The following is a 23,172-nucleotide window of genomic DNA, read 5'->3' on the forward strand; positions in this document are numbered from 1 at the left end:
GCCTGTGAAGGTGATTCCCTGCTGTACTTAAGTGTGTCATTTCAGAGTATATTTCGATACATATATACATTGGAGAAGATGTGCTTCTACTTATAAGGCCCAGTAGTAAAGTTGCTAGGATATGACCCTTCTGATGTTCATTTAAGCAGCAAAAGAAAAATGTCAATGGGTTTCGAAGTCCTTTAGTAAATATTTCTTGCCGTGTGGCTTACCAAGCACAGAGGTTGTAAGGTTGACTTCCCTCTCTGATTTCCAAAGGATCATGTAGTTTGTAGCTCAGTTAGAAGCAGTCATCAGGTCCCCTGTTTTCCCTCCATGGTCTTACCATGGCCTCCATGACATAGCCTCCAGGACGTAGCCTCCAGGACATAGCCTCCATGACACAGCCTCAATGTCAACCTCCGTGACGTAGCCTCCAGGACGTAGCCTCCAGGACATAGCCTCCATGACACAGCCTCAATGTCAACCTCCGTGACGTAGCCTCCATGACGTAGCCTCCAGGTCGTAGCCTCTGTGATGTAGCCTCCAGGTCATAGCCTCCATGATGTAGCCTCCATGACGTAGTCTCCATGATGCAGCCTCCATGCGGCCCAGCAAGTCTTTAAAGAGTCCTCTCTCGCCATCGCAATACAGCAGAGTGGAAATATGTTTGATTAGACTTACATAGCGCCAAACCAAGACGTCTGAAAACCGTAACAGAGCAGTCTTAAAGTGCATGTGAACCCCCTGTTTCATCTTGAACTCAAACACAATAAGATTTAAGAAAGATGTGTTTTGCGATGTCTCCTCAGGATCTTACCTTATCTTAACTCGCTGTTTGGGCGATAAATCCCTTGATTTATAATGACGTAACCTCCATGCGGCCCAGTCTGTAGTGAATATTGATTTACTTGCATTGTGTTTGTAATGGTAGCAGTGCCCTTTTGAAATCTGCCCATTGTGAGTCATGTTTGGTTTGTCATTGGCGGACCGTACACCGCCAGTGGCACACACACACACACAGGCACACACAGGCACACACTTTGCATTGCAGTACTGAGACGTAGCCTAGAACAGCATTCAGCATTTTGAGTTCAGTGTTTGGTTTTCCTTCCATGAGAGAGCGGGAGCTCCCACTTTCTTCTGGAACTGGATTGTGAGCTAAACTAATCCAAGCAAAGCTTATAGTCTCAGCGCAAAGGTCACCGTAGACAAACCACCGCTCTGCTCATAATAATATCATGCCTCTCTGTTTTAATCTGCTCATCAAGAATAAGGGAGTTTCATTCATTTTGGTGTGAGGCAAAGCGCACTACTTGGCAAACTACAGCAGAAGTTTGTGTTGTGTGTGCTGGGTGTAGTTTGTGTTGTTTGTTTTGTTTTTGTGCTGGTTCCAGTTCATCCCAGCCCACACAGTTCAGACCGACCAGAATGCTTGACTTAGCTCTGTCTTCCTCCTCCTTGTGTTTCTCTTTCCCCCCCCGTTCCTTTTAGCTGATCAAAAGAAACATCAACAACGTGAGGAGGATGACTTCCCATCCCACGCTGCCGTACTGTGAGTGACTCCGCAAGCTGCACTTACTAATACTTTGCTCACACACTGTCCGTTCACACACAGGGGGGGGGGTTCTGAGTTCACACGTTCACCGACGCACTATGAGCAAAGCGCTCCGTCAAACGGTTAAACGTTGACTAATAAATAAAACGGCAAATGTTGTGCGTTCCTCTCAGAGACAGCTGTGTGCTTGAATAACAAATAGACCTAGAGATAAAGATAAACTCTTTTGTGACAAACCGTGTATGTGTGGCTACGATCCAGTTGTGCGATGTTTCTGAGTTGCGTCATTTCCGGTAGCAGGTCTCCGTGCAGTACTACAGCTAGACATATGTCTAGGTTGTGTCTATAAAATGTGTACCATTGCTTCCCCAGACCTGACGGGCGCCCAGGACGGCAGCGTGAGGATGTTTGAGTGGGGCCACTCCCAGCAGATCATCTGCTTCAGGAGCCCAGGGAACTCCAGGGTCACCAGGATACGCTTCAACCACCAAGGAAACAAGGCAAGGGGGAGACTCTTGGACATGTGCAGGGGCTGCCTCACACAATCTGTTGACATGCACGCACGCGGACACACGAACGGACACGGACACGGACACGCATACACACGTGGACATATACAAATGCATTGATGCACACACAAACGGACACACGCGCACGAACGCACGGACAAACACACACGCACATGGAGCACACACAGGCACACGCATGGACATGGATACACACGCACACACAAACGTACACACAAACGTACACACACACACACACACACACACGGACACACACATGGACACACACACACAGACACACACACAGACACGGGCATACATGGAGTACACGTGCACACGCACGGAGACATGAACACACAAACAGACAGAGTTGATCGAAGAAAGACATTCACTTACAGCCACAGTATACACACACACACACACACACACACACACACACACACACACACACACACACACACACACACTGCCTTTTCAACGTAAAGCACACTCCTATAAATAACACAGTAGGATGTGCGTTGCCTTGTCTAATGTGGAGCGCTCAACTGCCCCTTCTATGGAAGTCGTGCTTTGGATTCAGTGGAGAAATGCAAACGGAGCCTTAGAGGACGTTGGCCCTCACCTTGGGAGACGGAGGCGGTGGGGGGGAGATTGCACACATGTCAGACTTAATTCGGGGTTCCTAAGTGACTGAATAATGGTCAGAGACATTTTCTCTCCAATAATTCACTGCAGTGCGGTGGGAGGTTCAGCCTCTGAGACGCCGGCCGCCGGCTTAGCCGTCCCTCAGACCGCCTGCTCCCTTTTATAGCAAGTTCTTGTCCACGCAAAAAAAGCAAGAGGCCAATAGGAGGCCTCTGTGGAGGGTCTCGGCCTGGCCAGTCAATCCGGCTCTAAAAGTCGATTGAGTAGAAGTACGTCAGACAGGTGATGGTTGTTTCTCTCTTGGGGGGGTACGGTTGTGGTAACGCTCTGGTGTTCTTTCAGTTTGGGATCGTGGATGCGGATGGAGGCCTGAGTCTCTGGCAGACCAACACCAGCGGGACGGCGCCCAAGCCCTACTTGGTAAGCCCCGTTACATCATCCTTCATTGTTCCCCCCCCCCCCCACCCCCCGGGGGTTTCTTCTGATTGCGTTTCTGTCCAGACACTGCTGACTCACTGTCTATTTGTGTGTGTGTGTGTGTGTGTGTGTGTGTGTGTGTGTGTGTGTGTGTGTGTGTGTGTGTGTGTGTGTGTGTGTGTGTGTGTGTGTGTGTGTGTGTGTGTGTGTGTGTGTGTGTGTGGTGGCAGACGTTGCAGTGCCACAACAAGACGGCTCATGACTTTGTGTTCGCCGGCTCGTCCTCCCTCATCGCCACGGCGGGCCTGTCGGCGGACAACAGGTGAGCCTCCTCCACAGCCCCACCCCCCGCCCCCCCCCTTATATGTTACCATTAAAGTCGACATATCATACCCCCAGGTGTGTGTGATTAGCCCTTACAAGCCGTTTTGAACATCGGCCTCTTTTGACATCACAAGCGGGCTTGTCCACCTAGATGTGTGCTGGATAGATCAGTCTACCAGCCTACCCACGTTGCTCATCTATCCGTCATACATCTAGGTGGACATGCCCACTTGGGACGTCGGAAGAGGCAGGTTTTCGAAACGGCTTGTAACGGCTAATCACACTCACACCTGGTGGTATAATATGTCACCTTTTCAAGTTCTACAAGAGTCCTCTCTCGCCGATAAGGTTGACTTGCTATGTTGAAGATCGTATAAGATAAATGACGCACATAAAAAAAGAAAGGATTCAATGCCGCCCCCTGTCAAGAACCGATATGCCACTATGGCCCCCGGTCGTCCCAGTTTGATGTGGGGTGGGACAGGGAACACCACCGCTGAGCACCAGTCTGACGGATGCCCTCCGTGTTCTCCCCTCAGGAACGTCTGTCTGTGGGACACTCTGGTGACTCCCCTCAACAGCCTGGTCCACGGTGAGTCCCGCTGAACCAAACGACTCCACGCGCCGCCGCCGCCCAGCAGCCCGTGACCGATAGCTCATCCACTCTGTTTACTTTGTGCATTGGTTTTCTGTCCCTTTAGTCCCTGACCCGCCACCCTACAGATACATCTCTTTCACCTTCTCTTCATACCATAATGTTTACCATTCATTATTATCATTCCGACACAAGTCATTGAAGAGCAGCTAATGACAGTGGTTAATGTGATGGATGCCTACAGGGAGCCCAGTTCCTTTACGGCTGGGAGTTTCATTCCCACTAGTGTCGTGGCCACCTCTTAATGAGATATTGCGTCTAGGACAGATGAGACTTCTGAATGCAATAGTTGTAGAAAATGAACCTATTTTAATAGTCTCCTCTCCAGCAGAGTCCTTTAACAGTTCCCCTCCCCAGAAGGCAGTGTTCCTTACAAAGGGAACACGCTTTCACCCTCTGTTATCTGTAGGGGAAGGGGAGTACAGTTTCACCCCATCTCTGTGAGGCAATTTGCCCTTGCGTCAAGGGGCGAGATATTTACATTGTGCATTCTTAATTAGGGGTCACTGCTTTCTCGTGACCAGTTTACGTCAGGCAAAAGGTTAACAACAAAGGGGGCTTGTTAAAAGATGGGATGGCTAAATAATACAAGCAATAGAAAAGCTATTATGATTAAAACAAACCAACATATGATTTTTTTCATTACACTAGCAACTGCCCTATGCAGCCCCTAACTGTCTCTCTCCTCCCAGCCTTCTACTGCCATGAGTCGGGGGGCCTAACTGTCTCCCTACTGTCTCTCTCCCCCCAGCCTTCTACTGCCATGAGTTGGGGGCCTAACTGTCTCCCTACTGTCTCTCTCCCCCCAGCCTTCTACTGCCATGAGTCGGGGGCCACGGTGCTGGCCATGGCGTCCCGGCTCCAGCTGCTGATCACGGGGGGCAGGAAGGGCTTCCTCAGCGTGCTGGAGCTGGCCCACAGGCGCCAGCGCCGCAGCTTCCAGGCCCACGACTCGCCGGTCAAGGCCCTGGCTGTGGACCCCAGCGAGAGCTCCTTCGTCAGCGGCTCGGCCGAGGGGAACATCAAGGTACCCCGGTAGCCTCTTGCAAGAGCAGGGGGGGGGGGGGGCGTCGTGTTGGCTTGGCTTTAAGGATGGGTGGTTTTTGTAAAGGCTGCTATGGACACTGTAGTTTGGGTAACACTTGACGATAAGGGTACATGTACATAAGACATTCATTAGTGTGAGTTAATGCCGCGATAAGCCTTATTACCTAGAATAACCTTAGGGTTAGGGGCATTGGGTTGAGGGATCAATTAAATCACCGTTTACCTTAGTTAACATGAACAACATTACTAAACATCAACACCATTGGGTCTTTTGAAATAAGTGTGGTGGTTGCGGCCTTCTCCTCAGGTGTGGAGCCTGGCCGACCAGACCCTGCTCCACAACTTCCCCAACGAGCACGCGCGCCAGTCGCTGTTCCGCAACCTGGGCACGGGCGTCATGCAGCTGGAGGCGGGGCCCACCAATCACGTCTTCTCGTGCGGCGCCGACGGCACAATGAAGATGAGGGTCCTGCCCGACCGCTACAGCATCGCCGCCAACAACAATAACCACGGCAACCTCAGGAGCGACGTCAAGTTCGTCATATAGCGAGCGGCCCCGGGGGGCCAATCGCCACGGCTCATTACAGTTTCTGGGTTCCGAGGTCGCCCGGGCGACTTCCATTCAGAGTGCTTCGAGGGGGGGGGGGGGGGGGGAGGAGAGAGGGCTTGGGGTGGGGGAGGGCGGGATGGGAGGGCGGTCAGTGGCGGGGGTGGTGGCGGCGGCATCACCGCTAGAGGACCGTAATTGTTAGCCCTGAACACAATGGGTCATTCATTAGCCCTGGAGGATGATGTCACATGACGGAGATGACTTTCCTACGCCCGGTGATGCTGACACTGAAGAACGGCTCGGGCGACGGCCCCTGTCAGAGACTGGAAGAACAAGGCCGGAGTGCTTATTGATTGCTCCCACCGGTGGGTCTCTCTGGAGGCCACCGTGAGATGGAGGACCTGTTCTGTCAAAACGGATGTGATCTAATAATGGATGCAGATGGACGTTTCTTCCCCAAAAAACCACCGCCTCCACCCATCTGCTACGGAACGCCACCAGACGATGTTTTCGTTTTGAGGCCCTTGGCTTGAGGCCGTGAGAGACGCTAGAGGGAGTGGATATGACTTGATTTAAGGGGAACACGCCCAGTATATGACATGGTTCACCAGAGACTCGTAGGAACCGTTGGATGTTCCCTCATAATGTCCACACACTGTCATATCTAGTAAGAGACGTGATCACGTTATTTATCACCAAGATAAACTATTAGTAGATAAGGAGGAGGAGAGGGGTGATTGTGCATATCACGTGTATGAGCACCTTGTAGTTAATTAATAAGCTGTAGTGTCAACCTCCCTTGCTTGGCACAACCCCTGATCATAGCACACTGCATATTGTATCCAACCACAAGACTCCCGGTATAGTGCTTTGCGTTACTTGGTGAAATCCAGTGCAGGAACTTGATTAAGAGAAGAGATTTAAAGCGGTACTTGCAGGGTTGTTTTTAAAAAGCTGCCTCACACAAGAGAAACACACCACTCATTCCATGCAGAAATACCCATGGGACCGCATTGTTAGGGTTTTACTATGGATAATTTAAATATATATAGATGTATACAGTATATAGATATATACACATCAGTTTGACCTCTGATTCACCCTGAATCGCCAAACCAGTTACCGGAGAGGCCATTTCTCTTTAATCTATTTGCACATTCAGAATAATGAAGGAAGTCCAATGTTGTATTTCACATAGAGCTACAATGCTAGATGGTACGTCTTTTATGAGCGCAATATTTGTGAAGTTTCTAATGGTCCTGGTCTATATTAAACTAGCGGTGTTTTTAAGTGTCCTTAAACTTTCTGCCGACTAGAACTGTTAGTCAGGAGGAGGTTTTGTCAGAAATGAGTTGCACAAATTTGGTTTAATTTAAAAGACCAGGCTCTTATTGGTTGAGGTTTTTCAATAAAACATTGTGTCAGTATTTATTTTACATGTTCACCTTTTAATAAACTGATTATTTGCCGTTGACATGAGGGTGGGTTAATATATTGCAAATGGAAATAATTGTTCCCTTTTTTTTCAGGAAATATAATTATTTTGTGGACATGGCAGTTTATTTGTACGATGACACACCACTGTTATGTGGACTTAACTTTCATTTCCAAACAGGCCAGGACTGAGAAAACATTTGACTATCCTCTGATAAAGCTAGTTTGACAAGGATTTTTCTATTATTTTGCCAATGGTAGAGTAGAGTAATCTTTCTTTTTATATTGGAGTGTGTTATTTTGTCTCTGTGTCTGCATCTGTGGGATGCAATCACCGAACAATATCTTGACGGGGGATTTTAGGGACTGATTCTAGTCTCGTAGCCAACTTGTCTAATGGAGTATAGATCCACAGAGCTTACACATCAACATCATCACGCTGCTGCAAGAGAAGGACATTATTTACTTTGATGCGAGAAAGCTTTGTAGATCAGGCCCCAGTGGCTGTATATAAACTGAATGGTATATTAAGTGGCTTTTTACTCTGCATAGCCGTGGCTATTAGTATTCCAGATCCAGTGTACGTAAGGACATGCTTCCGTTACCAAGTATATTTATGAATCTGGTTCATATCTAGGAAAATATATATTTGGATTGATTTATCCATATCCATAAAATAATATTATATGAACTAATTATCATGGTCATGGGTTAGCATAGCGTGTGTTTACTTTGTAATATAATTTGAGAGGAACTAGCCTAAGCACAATACATCTTTTCTGCAATACAAAAAAAAGACCTGCTTTAAAGCCACAGCGAAACACTTTTATCCCAGCTTATCCCTTTTCTTTTCTCAAGCGAAGGTTAAGTCTTCACTGAAAATTGGCAAACTGCTCCACTTACGCACTTCATGACTAAGTCTGGGAACTTGCTATGGGACAGAACCGTGACGTTAATCGACCTGTGGTGTTCTGGTCGTGGCCGGCCTCGGCCTCACAGTCAATCTCACCAATGTGAATTTGCTTAGATGATTCTAATTTTATAACAAAGATGTGTATATCGTACTGTATTATCTACATTAAATGTAAGGATGTAATAAATCAAACCTCATGTAACATGGCACCATTTTGTCTTTGTAAGCTTTGTATTTGGCCTGGGATTGGAAGTCCTCAGCAATACGTGGCTTTTGGAAGGAAACAAGGAGTAATACAGGAGAAACTGTTATATTACTTTATTCATAATTACAAGAAAGATACATTTAACAAAATGACTTCCCATTCAGCTGCAGGACATTACACAAATTATATCATGGGTATTCCAATCTAACCATTACCCAAATCATTGTATAGCATGTCTTTATTATTAATATGTTGGATGTTTAGCAACATGAAACTAGTTCAGACGTTATTCTAAACTAAAGTTATTGTTTTGTGTAACTAAAGGTTAACAACAAAGAAAGTGAGTAAAGTAAAAAAAAAATAGCTTTAGTCCATGTGTCACTTGTTATGTTTTTTCACTCGACTGGAGTGCAGAGGGAAGGAGTATTCAACTCAACATCAACAGAAAATTTACCATCTGTCACCCTGTTGAAGTTAACCTGCCAATTAAGAACAATTGGCGGACCGTTTGTATGTACATCTGCTGTGATTTAAATCCGTTCAACAAAAAAAGCCTTGAAAGCTAGAAGAGTTTGTAACCCCACTACCATCCAAGCCTTAAGATCTAAAAACATGGATTCTTCCTCACAAAGATCTACTTTTGGTTGGACTTCATTAGTAATTATTTCTGTAATATTTACCAATTTCAGACATTCATGTAACCCGATTAATATGTATTAAATTATATTTGAAATCCTTCCTTGGCAGGGCAGTACAAATGTAAGCGAAAACAGACTTTGAGGAGGACGGCAATGTGCATTATTGATGTAAATGTTCACCACTAGTCAACTCCTGGGTGTCCGAGGAGCTCACAGCTTGGCAAAGTCCTTCAGGATGATGTCCAGCTTCTGACCCATCATGATGTTTCCCTTGATCTTCAGCTTGCCAGCCATGAATGCCTGGCAGGAGGACAAGGACATGGTGGTGCTCAGAGCTAGTCTAGCAGCAAACAGACCTGCATCACGGTTCCCCTGCCCCCTCCTTAAAAAGGGTACGTTAACCCCGAAAGACCTTTTTCTTTCTCAATTAAACAGTTGCATGCCTCAATTTGTTTAAAAACAAGTCCTATGAACGGATTACGTAACACAAGCTAAGCCCCAAGGTAACGGCCATGTACGACTGTCAAAAAATGGATTAAATAATAAACCAGATTTCATCACCAGACTACAATCCAACACGGGCTGCTGAACCATCACTTTGAATCATCGCATGAACTTTAATTGCAAAAGGGCTTGCGGTGCCTTCAATAGAGGCCCTAGGCATCGTTTTCACCAGCGCTCTCTCGGACAGCCACCATTTGGGGCGCACGCATGGCGGATCCTCAGATCAATATCGAGGACCGTGAGAAGCTTATCAGTTCAGCCCATCGCGAGGGGGTAGTGGCACCATTGATTATAAAGGCATAATGCTTTCTGAACTGCCTTTTGGAAAATCATTTCAAGTTTCTCCTTTTAGGGCCTAACAACGTGTCCTGACAGGTCGACACTGTGAGGACACACATTTTCAGATGCTTAATAGTTCTCAAGTTGTATCACATTCGGTGTGTGTGTGGTCCTGTGTGTGTGTCCATTCTAGGCGAACGGCTCCTTCTGTCATTTTTCTACCAGACTCCTTCTGTCCACTGAACCGTCATCTCTCTAAATAGACCTCACTTTGCGTGACGTTTGCTCCCCGCTATAACGCCCCCCCCGCCCCCCTTTCTTCCTTTCCCCTGACCCTGTTACACTGTATATCCCTTTAGCCGCCGAGAGTGACCATGTTAACAGAGAAACCGTTTCAACAAAGCAGCTGAATGTAGTCCGGGAATATGAGCCTAGCACCGTGAAGAGCCACAACCACCACCATCCTCCCTCCCTTCAGAGAGCCGCCCCCCCAGCAGATGAATTACCTGCTGCGGGTTGACCTTCCCCTGGACCAGCGCCATGAAGTCTGCATCAGACACCGTGATGGACACGTCTGCCTTCCCGCTGTAGGGGCCCTCGTGCAAAGCCCCGGCCCCGTTCTTCAGATCTATAGCTGGGAGCGGGAAAGGAGATGGAGAGATGGAGAGATGGAGAAATGGAGAGATGGAGAGAGAGGGAGTGAGTCGATATCCTTTCACCTCTGTTGCCAATGCTCATTAGACAGCAGCTCATTAGCAAAAATGTTTTGGAGCCAAAAGTGTAATGACGGAAGCACATCAAGCACTGTAGATCCACTCTTAAACCAGGTAAGGACTAGACAAACAACAACTCTCCTAACAAAACCTGTAATTATATTAGTGTGTGCACATAAAGGAAACAGAAACAGCAAAACAAACAGTTGTTATTATTGTTTGCTGAAGGCATTTTCCCTTCACACACACAGTGGCCCCCGGGGTACCACATCGGAGGCCCCCCCCCCCCCTCCCGGGGGGGGCTCCCCGGTCGCTACTCACTCCACTGGGCGACTGTCTTGCCGTCCTGGGTGATCTCCCAGCCGAACACGCCCTTCACCTGCTCCACCAGCGCTGCACCCGAGGCCTGGATGCGGCGCCCGATCTCCGCAAACACCAGGCCACTCTGGAGGTCCGCCGTCTGGGCGAGGGGGGGGGGGGGGGGGACGGTTTAAGACTCAATTCAACACTCTTCTTGCAACATCTTTGCATGCAAGTTTTAGGATGAGCAAGAGGCATGGATTTTTGGAATGTACATGGTGTGCGTGTGCGTGTGCGTGTGCGTGTGCGTGTGCGTGTGCGTGTGCGAGCGCGTACGGGCTGGAGGGCCTTGGGATTGGACGTCTGATCTTCGTACAGATCCACGTAGCCGCCGGAGAGAGTCAGATTGCCCGTCTCCTTGACCTGTGACAGTGGCACACAGGTGGTCCGTTAGTGTCGGTTACAGTAGACTTCATCCAGTCCGATGCACATTGAGAATGACAATCCCTCGGGGGGGGGTGTTAACGGCTTTTTTAATGGGACTGCGCTGAGAGACAGAGAGCACGTTCCTCGTCTACTGACCTTGCACTGAAAGTGAACTCTGTTCCCCTCCTTCCACATCTCTGTCTGCAGAGACTGTCCGGGCAGCACGGGCTTAACGAAGCGAACCTGCAGCCAAATGGTATCAGAATGGGGATGAGGAGTGTGTGTGTGTTGGAGCCGCTGATGAAATATTCATTTGAGCGCCTTACAATTACTTAACACCCTATTAAAAATGTACTCCAGAGGTGCTTGTAATTCAGAGCACCTGGTGTTCTGGGATGTAACTAAAGCACCAAGGAGTTTGGTTTTGCGCACGTCAGACACTAGAACCAGTCTAGAAAACGGGATGATACATCTCAAGGGGCTGTGCTCAGGTTACAATGTCAAACAAACGGTACCGCATACATCGCTTCAGGTTATTATCATTTGCTCTAAACACTATGGCATTATAGGCTTTCCTACCTTAATGGCACAGAAGCGGGCGGGGTCATTGTTGGCGTACTGCTGGAGAATGTGACGTGAAGCGAAGCCGAAGGAGCATAAGCCGTGCAGAATGGGATCCTTGAAGCCTGGCCAAAAAGTCGTCATGTTTAGGCATATTTCACGGTCCACTTCACTACAAACTAGGTCCCATTGGATTTCGTTTCTCCATATATCATCCATATTCAAGCCCAACAAAAAGACACTGTAGCACGGTCTGTATGCTACAGATCTATCCTATGTTACAGACCTAGCCTGTATGTTATAGATCTAACTTATGTTACATATATAGTCTGTGTTCTTCAGAACCTAGCCTGTATGTTACAGATCTAGCCTGTATGTTACAGATCTAGCCTCTATGTTACATATTTAGCCTGTATGTTACAGATCTGGCCTGTATGTTACAGATCTGGCCTGTATGTAACAGATCTAGCCTGTATGTTACAGATCTAGCCTGTATGTTACAGATCTAGCCTGTATGTTAATGATCTAGCCTGTATGTTACAGATCTAGCCTCTATGTTACATATTTAGCCTGTATGTTACAGATCTGGCCTGTATGTTACAGATCTGGCCTGTATGTTACAGATCTAGCCTGTATGTTACAGATCTAGCCTGTATGTTAATGATCTAGCCTGTATGTTACAGATCTAGCCTGTATGTGTACGTTAATGATAATTAATCAATAATAATAATTAATTGCTCATCATATTTCCTCTACAGTATAAACTTTTCCGAAACCGGCAAGGAAATAAAGCGTCCTAGTTCCTAACCAACACATGCCATAAGTGGGGCTTGAAGAAGGCCTCATGCGGTGCTGCAAAAGAGTACAACTTCTTAAAGCACACGACAAAGCCCTTCATCTTGGTTCAAAAATAAGATTTTCATTTGGAATTATTTCTTGAAGCCTTTCTTCCACTTTGGCAGAGCCGGCCCTTACCTCCCATGGCGGCAAAGTTGGGGTCAATGTGAAGTGGGTTCCGGTCCCCACTCAGACGGTACAGGGCCGCCTGCATCCACACAAGGGAGAGACCCAACAACCCCATTTAGTGTGTCTGTACATTGTAGCACAGAGTTCAATACTTCATCCCCATTGGTCAATACTGTTCCGAGGCAGTGCAGTATTCTTCAATAACATGGGGGTGGGGTGGGGGGGGGCGGGGGGCAGCGGTCCGATGGAATGATCAACCAGATGTCGCCTTGACAACGCAAAAACAATGTGCGCCAAAGGACACTAATAAAAGGACATTAACGTTATAGATGAAAGTAACTAGCATCTAATCATTGTTGGTTACTTTGGTATAAGGGTAACAGTTTTTTTATATGTACATATTATATACATATATATATACATATACATATATATATATATATACACACACACACATACATATACATATATATATATATATATAGGCTTCACATCACTCACACTCGTGGTCTATAAATCCCCTTGTCCTGTTGTTTGATGGCTAACTTCTCTTCCTCTTTTTTTTTTACAGAAACTCAACACTGTTAATCACAGGTGCAACACCACTCGCCATATCTGCATCTGATATAGAAACGGCAAAAGATACTGCCAGAATAATTTGAGTTAAAACAACAACAGTTCTAGAATATGACCATGGGACTACTTTACGACCCTATAGGCGTCTATTAGCGCGGATTGCAATTCTTATTGCAGCCTGCAGGGTTATGCGATAAACATACGGAGGAACGCGGTCGTTGAGCTGCCCTGCCCCAACATTGCATGACACGTTCAACTCAACTAGAATCGCCACCATCATCCCAAATGTGATGTCAACAGACCAAAAATAGTCTGAAAGCCTACAGAAACTATAGATAGTTAATGTGACAATCACATTATTAAAAATAGACTTGGAGCAATGATTTACTGAGGAACTACTTCTTTGGGAGCATGCTTTTGCAAGTAGTTTGCTGCCCCACCTGCCCATATGGACGGCACGCGCCTGCGTGGCCATCACCAACCCCAGTCCCATATTACTTTCCAATAACGAGGCAGGGTTACATCTGATTCCTTACATCCCATAATAAAAACACCCCTGCACACTCAGAAGGCAGGACTAGGTTCAACACGTCGCTGATGGAGGGAATGAAACAGATCCGGATAACATACAGGGTGACGGGGTTGTGGGCAGTCCATCTGCATCACATACCGCCTCTGGAATTCTCTCTTTTTTTTATATTACGTAAAAAAATGTCAAGCAGTTGTGCAACAAGCTGAATCATCGGACCTCTACCAGACATCCAAAAGAAGAATATCATTTTCACAACTTCTGCCTCAGTTAACACTTCCCACGTGATCTGCACGGGAACATTGTGGTTCTGTCTCACAAACACACGAACACACACACACACACACACACACACACACGTACTTGCTCCTTTGTGGTGGACTCAACCACAACAGCATCTGGTGCCCGGTTGGGAGGAGGAGCCGTGTTCTGGAGAACAAGGAAAAAAAGGACCAAAAGATGACATTGTGGTCTCCATGCCACCTCTGCTATATCATTTTACACATCATGAGAGACAGACCGAGAGTAAGACTGGGAGGGGGAGATGTCAGAATGAATACCTCTGCGTGAGGAGAACTTTTCTTCCCCCCGAAGCCACCGGCCCCGACCACAAACACCGACCACTGGTTGCTGCACACCAGGCGTTGGCCTTGGTAGGTGCTCACTAGGGACAGAACAACAAGTTTGATCCTAAGCTCAGGGACGGGACATCAGACGTAGACCTGGCCATACCTACAGCTGGCCGGTGGACATCAGACAGAGAACCTTTGGGCAGGGAGCCCCAACACTCTAGCCACTACAACGCCATCCACTAGCCATGGGGTTCCAAAAGGTTTTCAGGCTGTGACCCCCCCCCCCCCCCGTGGAGGTATATTTGGCCCAGGACCCACCAAATATCTTTACATTGTCATTACCATGTCGGGGGGGGGGAAAAGGGGATATTTAACATTTCTCCATCTGTATGGACCCCTCTTCACTCAAACACACTAAAGATCAGATGAAACAGACAAGACATGTTAGCATGCATGTAATATTTTTGGAAAAATGTTGACTGTGGCCGTCTCGGGATCCACTCGGGCCCATCTTACAACCCACTTATGGCTCCCGACCCAAAATTGGAAAAACCCTGCACTAGCCTGTAGGGTAGTGTTTTTTAACCTTCATGTGTCCCACTCAATTGTCAACAAGCCCTTTCGTGGACATATGCTGACCCTAACGGTAAGAAATTGATAAATTCACATGCAGTGACTGAGCAAAGAGTGCCAGCGCCCCCGGTATTCACAATAACACGAATGACAACAACAAGAAGGCAAAGGCCAGGGGTAAACAGTGGAGGGAAAAGTCTGAACAGCTGCTCTCAGTGTGGATATTTAACAAGCACGAATAAACATTACAATGGAAAACAAAAGATGACCTATATTTATAATATATTTATTTTAAATGATAATATTTGTTCTATAACACCGCTATAGGGCTTCTACATCAGGATGGGCCATTTTGAGAGGACATCTCGTGTGAGAAACGCTGTGGCAGTTAGGGTTAGCACAAAAACAACTTCCAATAGTGACTAACGATTTTATAATGAATTACTAAACAATAACCAAAAAACATTAGCCCTAATATAATAACTAACTGTCCAATCCTATGCTCCCAAAATGGAGGCGGTCTTTGTGAGGGGACGTCACAATGTGCAAGCCCTCCTGTTGACAACAGAAATACTGTAACACAATAATACCGTTGTCAATCCATCATACAGCAGCCGTGCTGTGTCGATATCTCAACAAGGAGCTGCCAGATTGTGCTGTAGTAAAGCAGGAATATTGTCTTCCGCAACTTGTTCTTATATTTTCATATGAGCTCTAGTTTTCCCAGTGCAGGCAAACACACGCAGCAGTAATATAAGACTAATAACAGCTGTCAATCTGAATAAATAGACCATTAAATAGACCATATGCTCTATTCACTGGTTGGTTGAGATTCATTCGTTTCAACACACAAACTTTCCGAAAGAATAGTCATGGCTTTATCCGTGGGGCATTGCCATCAAAAGCGTTGCCTCACCTCTAATCCCCGGCACACTTATCTCCTTTCAGCGTATATTAAATAATTACAGGAATTTTCAACCGGGAAGAAGAATAAATACATAAGGGAACTTGAGGTCCCACGAACGTCTGTTGAATGACAGATCACGTGACTTTGCCTAATAAGGACGTCATCAGTCCCTGCAAACATGCAATTGCCAATTAATCCATTATCCAGTCACCTGGTTACCAAGGGCAAACTTGAAGTAAGATTAACATTGAAGTAACATTGCAAACATTTAAAATAAATGCGTCCCAAAATGATTCAAAACAGAATGCTCACCATTTATAATGATGACAGCTCCAGATCCTTTGTCCAAAATGTCTAGTATGGTTGCCTTGGAGATCAGAGTGCCTGGAAGTAATCACAGACTTAATTACAAAAGAACACTTTAAGTCACGCAGCCATTTGACAGTAGCAGAACTATATTATAAATATATATTATATATTTATATATATATATATTATATAATATATACACAGTCATTCATGATAGACGTAGACATCAGTATGAGTCTAGGAGTAATATTCTAGGGATGGATGTCAGTCACTCTATCGACAAATACTGTTTGGTTTGTTGCAAAGTATTTTACACAAGTATTTTATCCAGCATTTTAAAAGAGTAGTACATCAGCACATGAGAAAATACCTGAGGTTGGTAGAGGCTGATAGCACTTCAGATAATGCTCTCCATGCAAAATCTGGAATCAAACACAGACACTGGGATCATTCACAGCCCACCCCCCGTATACACACTCAAGGAGCAGCTGCCTTATTGTTCCGTTAAACGTCTGCACACACAGATACACAGACATACGAGCGTGTGAGGGGAAAACATACATCGCAGAAAGCCACCACGCACACACTTACACGTGTTTGGCGCAGACACACATACGCACAAGTCCCTTGACCCGGAGTGATTCACGAGGGAGTCTAACCTGTGTCGGATTTATTTCTAATCCAGGAATATTGGTCAGGCCTGAGTCCATCACGGCGGCCTGTGAGATGATGACCCCGTATGTTGGCAGGCAGGCGAAGTTCTCGTGGCCTTCATAGAGGAATCTGTGGGAGGACAGAATGGGAACCGGATGTCATGTTGTGTGACAACGGGTAGGAGGCAAAGAACGCAACACAAAGGCTAGCATGTTCTGCAGCAACTCAAGTTCTACCAACTGAGTGGAGGACACACACACACACATACACACACACACACACACACACACACACACACAGACCTGAGGTGATCAGGGTCCTTGGTGGACATGCCTACTCCTAAGGCGTAGAGTATACACTGCATCTCAGTGTAGCTGAAGGTATGGTCTGGAAAATTATAACCCACTGCCTGGGCCTATGAGGAGAGGAGAATTTCAAAATTGCACTGCAGGGGTCTTATGTTGACATGTGGTAAGAAATAACAAACTGGATGAAGACACAGAGAAGAGAAGAGAGGGATGAAAAAAAAGACTTCATGCATTTCCTCAGCATAACATAGAAGTCTGCATTCAGCCCAATAAGGGGCAGAAGAAGAATGACATGACAATGTGCAACGTGGTATGCTTACAGGATTCTGGCCTAACGATGATGTAGGATTGGCCACCAGTTCCTCTCCGGCCGGCTCCTTGTTAAGCATGCTCAGCATACTCATCAGAGACTCTACACGGCAGAGAGAGACAGCAAAACAATAATAGACAGATGGGCCGACAGTAAAGGGGAGTGAGCAAGGCTCACTAAGTGCTTGGTTTTGTCACCATTGCCGAGACAGACGCGAGGCAGATGCGCTTTTAAATGATTGTACTTGGTCGAAAAAAAAACACAACAAAAAAAAAGCTTTGGCTCAGAGCTGGAAGACTGGAGTGGAATGAATGGACGAGGGCGTTGGTGGAGCCTGGAAGGGAAGATCCCTGGCTGCCGGCCACTGCTCTGGATTAATGGGGGCTGAGGAGCCGGCTGCGTCGATAGCTAGGGCGAGGACAGTGTGCTCTGGCTTTGGACCGCCCAGCGGCTCCCCCCCCCCTGCATCAGCCAGTACCCTATCCCCTCCTCAAGGGAGCCGCGGGCAGAGTGAGTGAGTGAGCGAGTGAGCGAGTGAGCGAGAATAGAACGAGAAAAAAAGAGAGAAGAGAAGAGAAACAGACTGGAACTCAGACTGGAATCTGGGAAGCCATTAGTGGCCCTTGCTGAACATGGGGCGCAGCAACAGGTTCATCACATACAAGGAGCTGCTACAAGGCTATGCCAATGCAGTAGAGCCATACCCCCTGTAGCACTGGTGCCTCTGGGGAGCCGACGCTGCTGTGGTACAGAGTACATCAGAGGGCCAGCGGAGCGATGGAGGAGGCAGGGGAGTACGGATAATGATGGACATCGGTCGTCCTGCCTTCTCCGTTATGTGGCCTCCATGCAGAAAAAACTAATCTCAGGCTCGTGGAAGGAAAACCACCCCTAGTAGTATGGATTTAGTTTTATTAGCGCATTTCTGGCCCTTGAATTAGCGCAAATTGGGCCCTTTTGTGCATGCACAGAATTAAGTCAGCGGGGTCCCCACGCCTTTTTTCTCTCAGTGATTGGCTTCATTTGGCGTCACTGTGCGGTGTATGCGACGTGACCCACCGTTTACTGAAGCAGGGTGGGAGGCGTCCTTGAAGTCACAGATGTTGGCCCACTGATCCCTCACGGCTTCGGGAGACATCTGATGGTTTTTCTGCTGCAAGACGTGTCCCAGGGAGCGCTCCCACCGTACTACACGTCACACACACACACACACACACACACACACACACACACACACACACACACACACACACACACACACACACACACACACACACACACACACACACACACACACACACACACACACACACACGTCTCGGCATATAACCCTATGGCGAGTGTATAGACTTATACCGATGGTAAAAACAGACTCTACTCACATTTTCCAATCCAACCTGCACCAACCTGAAAGAAGGTAAACATTGCAGTGTAATTAAACAAATGTTGACATCGCAACAGCCCCACAAACAGACTTCACTATTCCAATACAATGAACGACAAGATAAGGGAAGAAAAAGCTAGCACACAATACTTAAAATGTAAATGTGTCTTGTATCAACACGTGTAAAGTGACAGTCTCTCCTACCTCAAACAATGTGCCAGTTTCTTCACACTGTTCATGACACAACCAAAGAACGAGGGGAGACACATACTCCGGCTTGAGGGTTTCCAAAATATCTACATGAAGGAAAGACACATCATCAGATCTGCTGTACCACAGAGCATCTCTGCTGCTGCCCCGCTCCCATCGCATCAACACTCTCCAAGGTCGAAGCAAACATGTGGATAAACAATTGTATTCATTTGTAAATGCTTGAATCAATTTAAATTGCCAATTCATGAACAGAATGTAAGTTAACGTAAAAATGTCTGACAGTCTTGGGGCTGGTTTTATTTCAATTGGTCCGCTTTTGCCAAGAAAAAAGAACGGAGGTGACGTCTAAGATCGGATAATGGCGAAAATGTAATTAGATATATTATATCAATATAATATATTATATCCACTCACAACACTCCCATTGTCTTTTTATAACTAATGTTTATTTATGATTATAACTAACATTAGTCTTTGATTGTTATTGCCTCAACCCAGGGAGCACTTTTAAAAAGGTACAATATGGAAGATTTGCTACTTAAAGCTAGGTTCAGTCTGAAGAAAAAAACACTGCCTCTCCCCCGTTTCTATCCCTACTGTGTGTGTGCATGTGTGAATGTGTGTTTCGCCCATCCGGTGAACTACGGTGGCATTAAGGTGTCAATTATCACTGCACCAGGCCCTTGTTATTTCAGCATATCTGCCTGAATAACGGGGTCTTGTTTGAAAACCCAGAAAAGTTGAGCGTTAAGTTGGTTAAACAAAGAGTGCGTGGGCGTTGCATTATGCAACAGCTCAGACTAAGGGGTCACTGTAGAAAACACATTGAAAAAAAAAATCACTTCTTCTGGAAGAAGCACAGCATGCAAAAACAACAGGCGTGCATTTACTGGGGCTCCATAGGATGGTGATGGCCAGAGATGGGCTCACCCGCTGGCATGATGTTCTGTGTGAGTCGCGAGTTTGCAATGGGCGCGATGGTGTTGCAGTGGATGTTGAGCTTCTGTCCCTCGATGGCCAAGGTGTTGGACAGTCCCAGCAGACCCAGCTTGGCTGCGCTGTAGTTGGCCTGGCCAAAGTTGCCATAAATCCCTGCAGCCGAAGCCGTCATGATGATTCTGACCAAAGGCACCCAAAACAGAGCACAGGTCAGCACCGATGCCAAGGAGAAACCGCCCCTTGCTATGCAGTAATGGACGTGGCAGAGGAGGCAGGTGTGTGTGTATATATGCATGCAAAAACATGCCATTACATTGCTGTCTTTTCACGATATGCACTACTTGCCTTCCAAACTTCTGCCCCTTCATGTGGTTCCATGCTGCCCGGGTCACGTTGAAGGAACCCCTGAGGTGAACTCTTTGGATAAGGTCTGGAAAACAATGTGTACAACCGTGTGTTCAATACGGTACATTCGTCAATTAAAAGTAGGTTTCTTAAGAAATCATGCATTTCAATCTTCCAAGTATGGACAATTGGGCAGGTGAGAGAGAGTTCAACATTACTTAGGATCGATCCCACTGTACGCCCTTTTGTTGAAACAAAACCTCACCCCAATCCAACTCGCTCAATCTGCCAAACGATCGGTCCCGTAGAATCCTGGGTTGAGGGAGTGAAAATTAAAGTTAAACTTTAAGTTGGATCGGTGGTAAACAAACCACATTTATATAGCATTTTGTGACCACTGCTTCACTACCATTCGCACAGATTCACAAACAGACAGCACTGTCAAGCATGCAAGGATCAACATGCAGATCGGGTACAGGTTATTCTCAAGGAACTGAGAATCACCTGCACTGTCAATTCTCAACATTTCACAAAAAAGAGGAACAAAATAAATTTGCTTACCCAGCATTGTTAATAACAATATCTGGAAGAAGAAAAAAAACAATGTGAGTAGCCGTAGAAGCTCCACCTCCCTATGTAGTAAGTAGCAATTATTACACAACATAAAAAGCACTCACCTATTCTTCCAAATGCATCCAAGGCGGTCTGGATCAATTTTTCTCCATCTTCGACCGAATCTGTCAACCAAAAAAAAATGGACATTAATCTATCTAAATCTTCAAATGTGAATGCATTTAAATGCTGGGTGTATTCGCAAGGTATAGAGAGACATAGTGAGATAATAGGGATAAATAAATACAAAATAAAAGGGCATACTACTCACCATAGTTGGCCACAGCCTTGCCTCCCTTGGCTTTGATCTCCTCCACCACCTTATCAGCTGCAGCAGAATTCTTCCCTTCACCCTTTGCGTTTCCTCCAAGATCATTCACTAGAATACACAGATAGCATTTGATTTGGCGTGTGATCTTTTAAGAGCCAAAGGTTGGTTACTTTATGCCACCATTATCTCTATGGAACAGAATGACTGTAAACAAATACATCAGGTTGAACATTACAGCGATTTAATCTCCAAACCATCTTCACCAGTTGTTCACAAGTGGATCCTGTTATCCAAAAGTGCAATATATATATTGACATATATATAATTATAATTATCTAAAAATAAATAAGTTGTTGATAGTTCAGATTAAATATTACGTGAAATATTTAATCTGAGCTATCCAAGTTCCAAAATTAAATATAAGTGACAAAATTATTCGGTGAAAAAATAAATATGGCCAACCACCTCTGCATTGATAGCTATAAAATGAATATACAACTGTCTGAATAGGCTTCAAATGTACACCTTCTTACTGAGTTTTTACACCATGATGTCACGTCATTGAAGAATTCAAAACAATCCATTTAGAGCTCCGAGCGTGAGCATTGCTGTTTGAAGGATAAATATTTGTTTTATACTTGACTCACCCACAACTGAAGCTCCTCTCTGTCCAAACGCCAATGCATATTCTCTGCCAAGACCTGTAGTGGTTGAAAACAGCATTAAATCGATACTCTCATTCTCGACATTATAATTAATAATTATTGAATGAATTATCTAAATAAAAATTAAATACAAATTGTTAATCCACGTAATATTTTCGTGATGACCTATGTCCCAGTTCCACTGTACTTTGACACTACGTTGCATAGCCTAGCCTCAACTATAATGTGTTTGATGTGGACTAGTAAAGACCATATTACATCAACTAATGCTATGCATTCCTATCTATATGGCATATGAACTTTATTAAACATTTCAAATCATATTTACGGATTTCTGACCAGATGATTACAAATAGCTAATCCCATATATATAATACTGCCACTTACTGAAACAACATAATAGGGTGAACGAATAGGGTATTGTCGATTATATAGATTATTTATAATAGATCAAAAATCCTGTCAAATGTCTAGCTAGTGTAACAGGGGCGAAGATATTACATTCAAGGTGTGAAAGTTTTTACCTCCTCCGGCACCTGTCACCAGCACGACTTTACCATCGAAAGTCAAAGGCACAGACATAACGGCACAATATAGAAACTGGAACTTGCGATGCAATTTGCAAAAACACTCCTATGACTGCACACTAAACTAAACCAAGTGGTAAGAACATTGAACCCTCCAAGCGGTGGCTGTAGACTGAAGGCATTCACTTCCGCAACAACAAGGGGCGGCATCAACCCCAACCAATCCTAGGGCTAGGAGGGATACTGGGGAGGGGCTTAGGATTCACATTGCCTACCATCGATGGTGCCTCTCACAGGTAATGCAGAGCTATTTAGAGAGCTCTCTCAATGGCTCTGAGGTTATTATTATTTCAATAGGAAGTATCATTGATAATAGAAAAATAATTTTGCTAAGGAACCCTGTATGTATTTACAAAAAGCAGAAAATACAATATTTGATTAGGATATCTGTATATGTATCCTATGTTCAAGAGAATATGCCAAATTTTGGCAAGATCAATATTACTCTCTTGTAATTTAGTCTTTTTCATAATGTTACTTTTTATTTGTACTTACATGTGTAACATTCACTGTGTGCAAAAACTAAATTAAACCTACAGATAGAAGGATTGAGATTGTTATTACAGCGTTCAGGTTTCTGGTAGCCTATATGCAAAAGGCTGTGCAGGCAAAAGATATCTTAAAGAGCACAATATTTGCATTATTATTAACAATAATAGAACAAATATGGATTCATGAATATGTATAGATATTTGGAGCAATACCTATAGCTCTGCAAAACCCTTGGATACAAAAGACCAGCTTTTTTAAGGTCGTTTGCCACCAGCCGTAGGCCAGACAGCCAAACATGGCTCTGCT

At 45.5% G+C, this 23,172-nt stretch overlaps 2 protein-coding genes across 2 annotated transcripts in view; one reads left to right on the top strand and one right to left on the bottom strand.

Moving 5' to 3' along the window:
• dmxl1 (Dmx like 1) overlaps window positions 1–5,758 on the top strand; it is a 45,738-nt gene extending 39,980 nt beyond the window's left edge. The window contains exons 44-50 of the mRNA XM_084468596.1: window positions 1,474–1,534; window positions 1,910–2,037; window positions 3,031–3,108; window positions 3,336–3,427; window positions 3,969–4,021; window positions 4,894–5,111; window positions 5,439–5,758. Of these exons, the coding sequence (XP_084324722.1) occupies window positions 1,474–1,534; window positions 1,910–2,037; window positions 3,031–3,108; window positions 3,336–3,427; window positions 3,969–4,021; window positions 4,894–5,111; window positions 5,439–5,678 (870 nt within the window). The 3' untranslated portion in view covers window positions 5,679–5,758. The remainder of the gene's footprint in view (window positions 1–1,473; window positions 1,535–1,909; window positions 2,038–3,030; window positions 3,109–3,335; window positions 3,428–3,968; window positions 4,022–4,893; window positions 5,112–5,438) is intronic.
• A 2,587-nt stretch (window positions 5,759–8,345) lies between these two features.
• hsd17b4 (hydroxysteroid (17-beta) dehydrogenase 4) lies at window positions 8,346–22,486 on the bottom strand. Its single transcript, XM_084468718.1, has 25 exons — window positions 22,312–22,486; window positions 21,770–21,823; window positions 21,123–21,230; window positions 20,917–20,976; window positions 20,801–20,822; window positions 20,505–20,551; window positions 20,240–20,324; window positions 19,886–20,073; window positions 18,947–19,038; window positions 18,741–18,765; window positions 18,418–18,546; window positions 17,369–17,460; window positions 17,043–17,155; window positions 16,746–16,869; window positions 16,457–16,508; window positions 16,090–16,161; window positions 14,286–14,389; window positions 14,089–14,154; window positions 12,630–12,699; window positions 11,673–11,779; window positions 11,250–11,336; window positions 11,004–11,090; window positions 10,689–10,827; window positions 10,161–10,288; window positions 8,346–9,171 (listed from the first exon to the last, which is right to left on the bottom strand). Exons 1-25 carry the CDS (start codon window positions 22,367–22,369, stop codon window positions 9,082–9,084), a joined length of 2,199 nt encoding a protein of 732 aa, XP_084324844.1. The 5' UTR covers window positions 22,370–22,486; the 3' UTR covers window positions 8,346–9,081.
• Between the last annotated feature and the right edge of the window lie 686 nt (window positions 22,487–23,172).

This window comes from Micromesistius poutassou, assembly GCF_964030765.1.
Source record: "Micromesistius poutassou genome assembly, chromosome: 5".
NCBI lineage: Eukaryota > Metazoa > Chordata > Actinopteri > Gadiformes > Gadidae > Micromesistius > Micromesistius poutassou.

Bases quoted from the DNA above. Each gene is read 5' to 3' on its own strand.
- hsd17b4 (XM_084468718.1), bottom strand. From the start codon at position 22,369: ATGTCTGTGCCTTTGACTTTCGATGGTAAAGTCGTGCTGGTGACAGGT. The intron at 20,325-20,504 runs GTGAGGTTTTGT...ATTGTTTTCCAG, and splicing joins ATTGAGCGAGTTGGATTGGG to ACCTTATCCAAAGAGTTCAC. The intron at 11,091-11,249 runs GTCAGTAGACGA...CCACTGTCACAG, and splicing joins GAGTTCACTTTCAGTGCAAG to GTCAAGGAGACGGGCAATCT.